General features: G+C 36.8%; 1 protein-coding gene across 1 annotated transcript in view; it reads right to left on the bottom strand.

The window, feature by feature from the left end:
• Positions 1-13,471, bottom strand: part of LOC150096603 (DDB1- and CUL4-associated factor 11) — a 346,061-nt gene that overhangs the window by 313,658 nt on the left and 18,932 nt on the right. Inside the window, exon 2 of the mRNA XM_090408033.1 lies at positions 13,167-13,258. Within this exon, the coding sequence (XP_090264159.1) occupies positions 13,167-13,258 (92 nt within the window). The remainder of the gene's footprint in view (positions 1-13,166; positions 13,259-13,471) is intronic.

Raw genomic sequence — 13,471 nt, 5'->3', positions numbered from 1 at the left:
GATCACCTCCTTTACGAAGTGGCACAATCTTGTCCTGAAGATACACGAGCTCCTTCTACTCCTTAGGAACTCGACTGAGTGCAAGACTTGTATTAAAAAAATATGTTAAGGCAAGCGTCAACTCCCTGGCACATTCCTTCAAAATACGTGGTGGTATATTATGAAGTCCCACAGCCTTATTAACATCTAATTTACTCAACTCCCCATACACCTCTTGCTCACACAGTCAGTCTCTCCTCCCCATCATCTACTGCTCTCAATCTCTCTATGTAGTCACATTCACAAGATTGAAAGACCTTTATGAACTGCTCATTAAGTATCTCCACCACACATTCTGCAACAGCTGTATTTATAGCATTTTCTCATATCAATGTCATCCTTCCATAATCATTCTTTCTTTGGCTGGCTACATATCGAAAGAACTCCTTAGGATTCTTTTTTGGCTTCATTAGCCGACTGCTGTTCATACTTCACTTTAGCTACCCTCGGCAACCAAGTCACCCGCCTCCCTGGTCTTTGTAGTCCTCATGGAATTGGTTTTTTCCACTTCTCTTATGCTGCCTCCATGATGCCCTTTTTCTCTGTATTGTATGCTTAATCTCTTTATTCATCCATTTCACACCTACCTTATTTAACCTTCTCACCCTTGGAATACATTTAGACATTGCATCTACTAGATAGTTTTTGAAAATCCTTCAAGCATTGATCTCTTTTCCAGGTAACTCCTCATTCCATGTTACACATGCTAGCTGTCTCCTGAGCTCTTCATAATGATCCCCCTTCTAGTTCCACATATACCCTTTTCTCACAGAGGTCGTCACACTGCCGGAAACCACCCAGGTAATCACCTCATGGTCACTTTCACCAATTGGTGGATGATTTGACACTTCATTTATAATTACATCCTCTGATGAGCTGACCAAATCCAAGACCCTCAATCCTCGTGTGCCCTCTGTTACATACTGTCTGAGGTAGTTATCCCTCAAAAACTCAAGAAAATCATTTTCTTTACTTCCAGTTGCTATCTCTTCATTCCAGTCTATATTGCCATAATTAAAATCGCCCATAATGATCACCCTTTTCTTATTTGCTTGGCTAATTTGATTACACATTTCATTATCACCACCATCCACATTACCTGGTCTATAACAACATCCAACCAAGTATTTGATTCCATTGACTCTATCTCACACCATACTGTCTCAAAACCACTGGCACTATTTCCCTCTTGCATCTCTACTTTGTATGGACTTAACTCTTTCTCTATCATCAATAGCACTTCCCCTCCCTTTTTACCCCTTCTATCCTCACGAAACACATCATACCCTTCCATCTCTATTCCTGTCAGGACATCGTCCTCATCCAACCATGTCTCACTTATTTCGACAATCTTTGGGTGAACAGACACAATTAATGCAACCATTTCATCTGCCTTGTTTCTTATACTTCTAGTATTTGTATACAAAACACAACAGCTCATTTCTGGATCTATAGCTAGTTCCATTGATACCACCCACTTCATGTGATCTCTCCATGATCAACTGGGGCCATTTCCCTTTCTGCTTATTCATTTTAAAACCCTTTTCAATTCCAACTGTTTTCTCTTAATCCCAGGTCATCCCATTCCTCTCACCTCCTCTCGGAGCATCCACCTTTCTCACGCTGTGTATCCTTGTCTACCCTGAGCCTCCCCGTTTCCCTGCTCCTCTTGCACACTCATTCTCTCATTTTCTATACTCATACTACTCACTTCCTCATTCATAACCACCTCTTCAATCTCTCCTCCTCTTCCTAATCACTCCCCATGTGATCTGATTTGTTCTCTCTCACTCTGCTCACTTTTCTACCTTCCAGCAGTAGTCTCTCCAAGTGACTCACACCGTAACCACTCAAATGAAGTCCATCGCTCCCATACAGTTCACTTTGTCCCTTAAACTCATTCCACACATTAACAAACTGCACTCCCATCTCCTCACACATTTCAGCCAGCACAAAAGTAATGGGAAGACTTTGGTAAGAACATAGAAAATAAACATCAACAAGGTGGCAAGATATTCTGGAGGTTGTTGAAGAAGCTCAGAAATGGAGGATAGAGTGCTGTAAAAGGAATTAGAGATGATAAAGGTGACATGAAAACTGGAGAAAAAGATATCCTTGAAATATGGAGTAATTACTTCAAAAAATTGCTAAATGAAACAATCAGTGACAGCACAGTGGTAAAAAAATACTGACCAGGCATGCAATCAGGAATACATATCCATACTTGAAGTAGAAAAAGCCATCATAATGAAATGTGGAAATGCAGCTGGAGTAGATGATATACGACCAGAAATGCTCAAATATGGAGGTATAAAAGTCTTACAGTGGCTGCACTGCATAGTTGAGAAGACCTGGACAGAGGGATGAATTTCAGATGTTTGGAGTAGAGCTCTCATAGCACCCATATATAAAAAGGGAAATAAAACTGAATGTGAGAATTACAGAGGTATTTCTTTACTGAGTGTTCCTGGTAAGATTTATGGCAGGAACATCAGGAAAGTGGCATTAAACCTGATATCAAAATTGGAGATGTTAATGTCAGCTCTTTGCTTTATTCAGATGATGTTATGCTTCTAAATAAATCTGCTACAAGTCTGCAAGATTCCCTGACTAAATTGAATAACTCTTGTAATAGATATGGTATGAAGGTCAGCAATAACAAGACAATGAAAATAGACAGAAGCACTGAAAATATCAACTGCATTGTGAATGGAGAACCTATAGAACAAGTAAAACATTTCAGCTAATTAGGCACGATTTTTAGTGAAGATAGTAAATTAAATATAGAAATAGACAACAGAATCAACAAAGCTGGTATGGTAAGAAGTCAATTGGATAAATCATATGGAATAAGAGAGAAATTAGTTGGAACACTAAATTAGCTGTATATACAAGACAGTGCTCAAACCAATTTTAACCTATGGATATGAGAGCTGGGTCAGAAGTAAAACACTTGATCAGAGACTAGAGACAGCAGACATGAGAGTCCTGAGAAAGATTAGGGGCATGAACAGATAGCATCAGCAATGTCATATTGAAAATGAGGATATTAGGAAAGAACTTGACACTGTCAGCATCCAGGAATGCATTAGCAGAGCTAATCTGAGGTAGTATGGTCACTTAAACAGAATGAGAAAGGAAATTTCTCTGCCAGGTTGTCAGAAAAAAAAACCCAGAGGAAGACCAAGATATAGGTAGATTGCTATGGTAAAAGTGCCTTAGAAGATTGAAATATAAGATCTGACAATGTTGGGACAGGTTACAGATTGATTTGGAGGAAAATTGTAGATAGGAAAGTTAATAATAATGTACATTTTTCATGTAGTTCTATTATATCTTGTATATCCCTTGAGGGAACATGTCAGGAATTTGATGATGATAGTTATTATAAACTATTTGCTTAGATTAGACAGCTGACTGATTAATATCAAAAATATGTTATAAATAAATAAAAATAAATATATCAAAAAGGGTATATGGGGAACGTGAGTCTGCAAGATTAAGTAACTAAGAGTGTAGGGTGAGTAAAAGCCAAATAAGTGAAGAGACCTCCACATCATCTTTATGGAACGTGGAGGACCAACTGGGGGCTTCTGACCTAGTTCAATCCTCACTTTCACGTGTTGCATCCTGTTAGTAGGTATCCATTGGGTACAGAATGAATGAGGATGGGCTGGCAATTTGGGACAGCTGACCAAATTGTACTCGCTGTTGGCTAAAACCACAAATAATATGATGGAGAATCGCCTGGTGAAACACGACCCCCAATTATTTTCATCAGGTAACCAGGGAAAGCAGTGAAAAGTCAGCAACTGGAACATACTCAAGCTCACCATCTAGAAGAAGGAGAAGAACAAACCCAATGACAGAAGAACTGAAGATAGCAACCATCAATGTAAGGAGTATTAATGGAAAGAAAACCTATATTGCAGAATAACAGGAAAAGTATCATGTGGAGATAATTGGCATCACTGAAACAAAGAAGACAAAAATTAATGAGATCTTACTACATAATAAGTATAGGATGTTATTTAGACAATAATGAACAAGGAAAGGAAGGAGGAGAGAGAGAGATGGCAATCAACACCAAACACGAAGATAAAGTTCTTGATTGAAAGACAGTCTCATGTAGAGTTATAATAAATTTAGTTTAATCCTTTATCCAAGTGTGAGCAAACAAAGTTTGCGCCTGAAAGTATCTTCAGGACTGGGTTAAGGTGGTACACACCAGGGCAACTCGTTGCAAAGGTGGAGCAAGCTACCAACACTCCTATCCTAGTATCTCCTATAATGCAAAACACATCTCCTTGCGGATATGTCTATTGTTATGCATTAAGGGAAGGGCCACTACCCAGACCGGTTTCGACCTTTATTGAGGTCTCTTCAGTGGGAGCCAGGCCCAAGTCGAGATATCAGGCAGAAGCATTTGCAGGTCATCTCCACCTATAGGAATTGCCAATTGGTGTGCCACCCTTTTTTAATAAATTACTCTGGATTTAGAGAAAGATGTTGGGTCTAAATCCAGAGTAATTTATTAAAAAAGGGTGGCACACCAATTGGCAATTCCTATAGGTGGAGATGACCTGCAAATGCTTCTGCCTGATATCTCGACTTGGGCCTGGCTCCCACTGAAGAGACCTCAATAAAGGTCGAAACCGGTCTGGGTAGTGGCCCTTCCCTTAATGCATAACAATAGACATATCCGCAAGGAGATGTGTTTTGCATTATAGGAGATACTAGGATAGGAGTGTTGGTAGCTTGCTCCACCTTTGCAACGAGTTGCCCTGGTGTGTACCACCTTAACCCAGTCCTGAAGATACTTTCAGGCGCAAACTTTGTTTGCTCACACTTGGATAAAGGATTAAACTAAATTTATTATACTCTAACCAAGTGGAAAATAAACTTTCAACATGTAGAGTTATGTTAGTCAAAATGGGGTAATGGACAATGAAACTTATTTGTACCTATGGTCCAACAAAAGGTTCCCCTAAGGAAGAAGTGGAGGAATTTTTCATGTTGCTAGAGCAGTCAGCAGACATAATGAAATGGAAAAAGTGGTACTTTTGGAGATCTAAATAGCAGAGTGGGAAGTGAATTCCACCACGTATGTAGAAATGTTTTGGGAAAATTTTGAGAAAAGAGCAAGGCTAATAATAGTGCCAAGTATCTTCTGGATTTCTGCTCAGAATATGGACTAATCATTACTAACATTATGTTTCAACATAAAGATGTGGATGTGTACAAGTTCACATGGAGAGAAGACACAAGATTTAAGGTAACGCTCCATTGACTATGTTATTATTATTATGTAACACTTCCAGGGAGTCCAAATACTCATTCAGGAGGGTACTTATTCTAAAACTCTGTCTCCACCAACTACAACAAACTTCAACTACCATTATCATTTATAGCAAGGCCATCTACCACCCATCATCACCACCATAATTTCACAGACAATCACAAACATCCATGACCATGGTGGGACTCGAACCCGCAGCCTTTTGGCTGGAGAGCAGATATGCTGACTACTCAGCCAACCAGTTATCGTTATTAGTTGCCAATGTTATTGTTGATAGTGATATCTTCACGCTGTTTGAGGATACAAGAGGATCTGAAGTTGGAACTGATCCATCACTTAATTTTAAGTAGGATAAAACTGAATGTCACATTGAAAAAGAACAGTATTAAAAAAAAAGTTTTAAAAAAAGAATTAAAGTTGAGCAGTTTTACAGGTAAACTGTAGACTCAACTATACAAACATTACTAAAGAAAGAATGAAATTTCTAAATCAAGAACCAAACCTTGAAATCTCATTGGCAAACTCTGAAGAAAACACTGATTCAGCTAGGGAGGTATATTATTATTATTAACATCTCACCTCCATGGAGCAAGAGATTCATCGTGGGAGGTACACACTATAGCACACAATGCTCATCTAACCTTGCCTTAAACTGATTCAATGTGTCTACATTCACGACACACTCAGGCAATGCATTCCACTCACCAACCACTCCCCATGTAAAGAACCTGCTCCTCACTCCTCTGCTCACACCCTCCTTATACAGTTTCCAGCTATGGGGGCCACTGCTGGAAACTGTATAAAATTTCTTTTATGCCAACTTGATAAGCTTATATTCTCCCCCCTCCCATTCACGAGGCTTTGCAATTTGCTTTCTCTCAATCTGTTCTCCTACTACACATTCCAAAGACCACTCACCACCTTTGAGAATCTTCTCTGGATCCCTTCTAACATATCCTCAACACCATGAAAACCTGGCAAACAAATCTGTTCACAATAATCCACATAAGATCTGATCAAGGCCTTATATGGATTATAACCTCTTTATTTCTGCATCATTGCCATTATCCAATATGACATCTTCGCAATTTATGCAATGTGACTCCTGAATTTCAAGTTATTGTCCACACCACCACTCCCAGATCTCTCCTGTCCTTTAAATTTTCCCACCAAATGTATACTTTGCATCCCATCATTGCTTACCAAATTTCAAAACCTTACAGTCTGCAACACCTAACTGACAGTTCCACTTACTTGTCCATTCATGCAATCTATTGAAGTCCTCCTGTAAGGTCATAATATCTGCTTGACTCTGCAATGCTCTCTCCAATTTTGCATAATCTACAAACAGCTGCAAATCACTAGTTCAGCGATTCTCAACCACTGTGCCGCGAGATTTATTAAGTGTGCTGCCACTGCGAATACCTATACATAAGCGGCGTCAGACAAGTGGTTCAATCAGTTCAACCTTCCTAGTGGGGACTGGCTGAACCAATGCACATGGCTATTATAGTTCTGGCTACTGGCTAACAAAGCTACATATTAGTTTGGTCTACTAGTCGCCTGCTTGATGTGTGCATATGGTTAGTTACAACTTATATATTCGTTTTCATATGTGCAATATCACAATATTGTGTAGTCAAACTTAATTAAAACGGATTCAAAGGCAATATACAATATGTCGTTTTTAATAATTTTTTGACAAAATTATTTTTATTTTTAATGAAACCCTTAAAATGATCTTTTAGGGGGTTCATTCAGATCCAGACTTTTAAATCTGGATCACAAAATGAGAGTAGCATTATCATTTATACGCCCAAATATAAATGAAGTTATCAAAAAAAAAAAAAACATGCTCAAATTTCGCATTAAATGTAATTTATCATTAAATAAATATTTTGTTTACTTTGTAATGCAATTTCATTTTATATTTTATTGCAAATTATTATTGTATGCTATTTTTACAAAATATATTATAGGTACATGAATTAATTAACCAAGTAAAATTCTTTTAAATTTATCTTACTGTTAGTGTGCCACCAAATTTTAAAATTATTAAAAGTGTACCGTGACAAAAAAGGTTGAGAATCACTGCACTAGTTAATCAATCAACAACAACCATGGGTTCAATGCCCGTAGGTGTCTGATGCCATCTTGATAAGATTCTTCCACCGCATTCTATTTTGTGCAAGATGACTCACAGTTTGTGTATAGAGTTTCCGCATCAGTTGACGATGTCATTGTCCCATTCTCTGTTTGGCTTTCCTCTTCTTTTTTTTTTTCTTTCCTTCAATCATTCCAAAGAGCAACATTTTTAATTTTCTCTCATCGTTCATTCTACATACATGGCCAAATAGACGTTATTTCCTTTTGATTTTTTCTGTATCGGGTTTTCTTTTGGTTGCATTCATCTATAGATTTCCTCACTGTTCACTTTCTGGATCAGCGTATCCTCAAGATCTTCCTATAGCACTTACTCTCGAATGCCAATATTCTCCTTTCAGATTCTCTCAGGAGTACCCAGGCCTCACACCCGTAGAGCATGCTGCTAAAGATACAGGTTTCCACAATGCGCAGTTTAGTGTGCATCTTTATAGCTTGGCTCTTCCATATTTTGTCCATGGCTTTTAAGATAGCTGTTGCACTGGCTATTCTAATTTTTACCTCTTTTTTTGGGTTCAAGACATGTATCATGTGGCATCCAAGATATGTGAAGTGTACCCCACATTTTCCAGTTGAAATCCTTGAATGGTAACTTTGTTCAGTAACTCCTGCTGTCCGAATATCATTGTTTTAGTTTTTTCAAAATTGACATTTAGTCCATATCTTTTTCCTTCTGTGTATAGTGTTCACAGTGTCCTTTCCCGCCTTGCTGCATCTTCTTCACTCAAGACGATGTCATCTGCAAAGCAGAGGTAGTTTATTCTCATTCCACTTATTGAAATGCCTCCACCTTCTTCTTTGATCTTATCTAGTGTTCTTCCCAGATGTGTGATGAAGATGGTTGGTGATATTGGGTCCCCTTGTCTTGTGCCTTAACCAGTAGTAAACCAATCTCCAGTCACATCTGCTATCCTGACTGTTGCTTGTGCTTGGCTATTTATATCTTTCAAACAGGAGGATCAATTTATTGTCCACACCATAGGATTCCAAGACAGTCCATGTTATATTTTGGTCAATATTATCAAATGCTTTTTGGAAGTCCACGAAAGAGTAGTATATCTTTTTGTTCTTTCTTCAAGCTTTCTCTGCTATTAGTCTTAGTGTGAGTATTTGTTGCACTATGCTTCGATCTTTTCGAAATCCGGCTTGCTCATCAGGAAGATGAGCCTCCGTATGACCCTTCAGGCATTCTGTAAGTATTTTCATCAGCACTTTGTCAAGATGACTCATTAGTGTAATAGTTCTGTAATTGGTGCATTCTAAAGCACTGCCTGAAGAACAACTAAGACCGATTTTTCCCACTCTTTGGGGGCATACCTTGATCCCCATATTTCATTGCATAGCTTATGCATTTCTTTTACAACCAATTCATCCCCATATGTTAAACCCATCCCAATATCATTAAATATACAAATGAAAGTGTTTCATTTAACAGCCATACTTGAGGTTTGGGGTTGTATCAATTTACCAAAAATCTAGGAGACAGTCCTTAAATAAAATAAATAAGCTAATGCATTTTATTCCCTTACAGAAAGTAGATGAGGCCTTTAAACCATATCTAGCTTTTGGAGACTGAGTGGGCAGTTCAATCTCCACTGGTAGCCAATCAGAGATAGCTGGCCCATATCTATCACTAATTATAGGTGCACTGAAGAAGAGGTGAGCAAACACTGCTGCCATCTCTTGGTACCTAAACCTAACAGGATGTGTTACTGTCTGAAATAATGTTGTTTCTAAGGTCGATTTTCTTGAGTTCACGGGATGAAAAACCAAAATTTCTGGGAGAAAAAACTTGTTTGCCTGTGCCACAGATCAACTAACATGGGAACGAGTCGAAGAAAGGCTTAGAAAAAGTTCCTCCAGTCAGCGACTATCTTTGTGCAGCCAAGCGAAGAGAATGCACGTGCCACTTCCACTGAGCTACACAGACCTGGAGATAGTAATTTTAATATCAAATTAATCTTGTGTTTTTGTCTCTCTTTATTCAGCAATAGATGGCCAATTAAGAGTACATTAGTTTCTTGTGTTGTCTGTAACAATTTTTAAAACTGGTCCCACTGCTAACTGAATTGTTGCTGTTCCTGTGCTGTGAATCATGCTTTGGAGCACAAACTATTTTTGTGCTCCAAAGATCCTGGATATAATATCAACAAATAAGTTAAATATATTAATTATTTTCTTATTATTTTTCTGTTGTGAATCAATACAGTTAAACAAACTAACATGAACTGCCAACATATAAGCCTTTCTGCTCATTCACATCAAAGTTTCGGAAAGAGAAAGCTATGTAGAAACTGGAATGCAAATAAATAATTTAATGACTAAAATGAATCATTTACAAGTGGACATTTTGATAGCTAAAGCTAGCATTATCTGAGACATTTAAACTTTACAACACACTCAGTGAAGACAGGAAACAAAATAACCTCAAGAGATGACAGTCACATGATTGGAGGTTGACTGTGGCACTCTTCTTGATGATTCTTGTTATTAATGCTGATGAGTAGACAGGCATAAATTTTGCACCAAAATTGATGCAAAATCATACTATTAGTTCTGTTACAGTTCCCCAGGGTTCTGTAAAATTTGTGTTGCTTATTAGGAACAGTCTGATTTAAACTGGGATTTGTGAATTAGCATAGCTTTCTTCCGTCTGATGAAGTCGTCTTTCTCTTAGCCATGTTGTGCTAGTCTGTTTTATTTTTATTTATTTTATTTTATTTATTCTTGACAAAAGTAGTCAATCATGTTGATCTGAAATACTGAGTTCCATATGGCAGAGAATACATCTGAGAAAGCAAGAGGATCCTGGTAATCTCTGATTTGTTTCAGGTGGATACTTTGTTTAGATGTGTATATACTGTTCTGATACAGCAGGAGGGGACCTAGTATTTGTTGTACCTATGTAAATAGAATCAGAAAGTTTTTCTTGGTCAAGAAAAAAAGGACAAAAAGCATACATCCAAAAAGCAGACTAGCACAGCATACCTTGGAGAAAGATTACTTCACTAATGACACTTTCCTCATATGATGAAGATCTGAGGCAGTTGTTCCCAATCTTTTTACACTTGTGTACCCCTTTTAAACCCATTTCTATAAATTATACCCCTTGTTTTCAAAATAGCTGTTTTTAAATACTGACACTTTTGTTCAGTGCCTCAAAAGATGCAAGATACAGTCCTAAATCCGTTTTTTCCGCAATTACCGATTATTTTACGTGTACCCCTGAACGGCCCAGCACGTAACCCCCCCCCCCAGGGGGTACGTGTACCACCAGTTGGGAACTGATGATCTAAGGAATAGTTTATCAAATTTACTGCCTATTTAAAAGTTTACATCAAAGATCAGTTTTACACCTAAAACAGAAGACAACAGAATTCTTCCATTTTCAGATTTACAATTTATACGCATCATGTGATGTATTATCATATGATGGATAAAAATAAATATGATGCCTATTTACATCAAATTTCATTATACAGGTAGTTCCCGCCTTTGTAAATTAATTAGTTCCTGCAGACCGTTCATAAATCGGAAATTTGAAAAGTGGGAGTTATTTGCCTTAGAAATAATGCTATAAGCGAGAGTTTATATATTCGTAAGAAGGAATATATAAAATATAAAATGAATATTAAATGATAAGGAAATACTTAAATGGCCAAAAATTTATATATTTAAAAAAATAAGTTTTTATTTTTAATTTAAAAAATTTTTTTAATTAAAAATAAAAAATTTTTAATTAAAAAAGATTCTTTGAAAAAAATTAGCTCATTTCTAGATCACCGGGTGAATTGAGGTAGTAGGAAGCTTCAATGCATTTTTTTTTTTCAAAGAAGGCCTCGAGTGTCATCTGCTTTGTTGACTTTCGCTTCTTTTCGTTTAAAATAACTCGATAACAAGCCGAAGCATTATTCATTCCACGCAAAAATTTAGCAAATCGTTCTAAGTCCGAATCTCATGATTCAAAGATTGATTGAGCTTTTTCGAGAAGATTAAATGTTTCTTGTATGCCTTTTAAAGTAAAAAACTGAGTTGGAGCTTCAAATTCATTATCATCTTTGTCTTTTTCTTCTTCGTTTCTTTCTTGTTCCTCTAATTCAAGGAGATCATTGGGCGAGAGTTCCACAATGTGAGACTGAAGCAGCTCATAAACGTCACCTTCCAAAATTTCTATGTGCAACTGGTTAGCCATACCTAAGATTGCTTGAGTTTGCTTTTCTTTGTTTCTTTGGCTCATTTTCTGGTTTTGCACCATTGCTTCTTTTTGACATTGTTGGAAAAGTGAAAGGGTTAGAGTTTAAAAGAAAACAAATAAAAAATCAGGTGTAATTGAAGAAAACTACAAATAACAAACTCATGTCGCCAAGGCTTGTGAGTGACTGAGGCTCGTTCTACCTGATCATTGCATCATTATATACTGCGTAATTCCCCGTACACACCCCTAATTGGCTTCACCATGCACAATTTAAAATAAAAATTCGTAAAGTGAGAACTACCTGTATAAAAAAATCAATTTTGCTTAATGGAATGTTTTTCGGGTATTAGTAATAATGAAATAAAATACAACAGAGAGAGGTATTTTTTAATATGAATGAGATGGATGAAAATTACAACAGTACATCACTGTTAAAATCACGTACGTACCAGCCAATGGAGTTTACTGTTATCTCAGTACAGCCAATGTTTAAGAAATTCAGTAAGCCCTTCATGTTTTCTAATGCCAAATATGCAGGTGTATTTTGCAATGAAAACAGTGTTACTGCTGTCACTGAATACCAGTGACATTTTTCGAATTAAGGAATTCAAAAATGAAGTGTGTTGCGGCAATTATGAGATGGCAGAACATTTCCTAGTAACAAGATGTAGCTTAATGAGAAAACAAACTCAGTCAATTTCGACAATGCCCTTTGGTTGGAAAGACCCGGGTTCGAATCTCACCTAGGATGCAAAGAACCTTTATCAGAACATTTCAACTGAAGGTGAGTTAGCTACACTTTATACAGAGGTAGCAGGATTTTTTTCCTCTCAGAAAATCATACTTTTCATCTCACAAAAAAACTACCCATTAGAACACACGCACTTTACACACAAAATAGTAGATAGCTTAAAAGGAAGGTTTTATAAGAATTAGCTTTTGTAAGATTAGCTAAGATGTATGGAAAAAATGTCTTAACAATAAATAAAATGAGCAAACATAAGTAACAGAAATGCAGATGCCAAGGTGGATGAAGTGAGTCACAAGGAAAGACAAGATTAGAAACAATATTATTATAGTCTGAGGATGGCTACATTCGCAACATAGGAATAAAACTGGAGACAACCGATTAAAAGAGCAATAGGATTACAGGTAGATGGAACAGAAGGGAAGGGGGAGAAAATGGTGATATAAATAAAACATGGAAAAACATGGTACAAGTAAAGGAATTAGTCCAGAGGAAGACAGTGTTAGGGAGGGGGTGAGGAGGATACAAAAAATGCCAACTCCAATAGCTGGGATAATGCTAGGAAGAAGGATAAGAAATTAACATATCACTATGAGTAACATTTCGATTGCAAAAGAAATAAAAAACTAGAACTATTTAATAATAATACTGTTAGTTATTTATACTATATATATATATAATGTGAATCATGCAACCCTTGCCGAATAAGCAATAAATTTTACCATGTGGGGGAGCAGAGTTACAGCTTTCTTCATCATCTGATTCAAACTGGTAAAAATGCTCTGAGTCTGCAGTAATAATCCGTACTTGACCACTAAATTTAATATAAAAAAAAAATTTAAACAAGATTTTCAAAAATTATGATATTAAGATAAGAAAATCATTTATACTTGCTCAACAGCATTTATATTTTATAAATTATAAATCAGGATTTATAAAACTTAACTAAGAATAGAAGCATAACTGTTCAAGTATTTTGCTGACATAATTAACCACATACAGCGTTAAACTGCTGTTATTCTTATTT

The sequence above is a fragment of the Typopeltis vanoorti genome, chromosome 18 (genome assembly GCF_054136105.1).
Source record: "Typopeltis vanoorti isolate ZY-2024b chromosome 18, IOZ_Tvanoo_1.0, whole genome shotgun sequence".
In the NCBI taxonomy this organism is placed as follows: domain Eukaryota; kingdom Metazoa; phylum Arthropoda; class Arachnida; order Uropygi; family Thelyphonidae; genus Typopeltis; species Typopeltis vanoorti.
The sequence above is the reverse complement of the archived record's forward strand: the minus strand, read 5'-3'. Positions and strand labels throughout refer to the sequence as shown.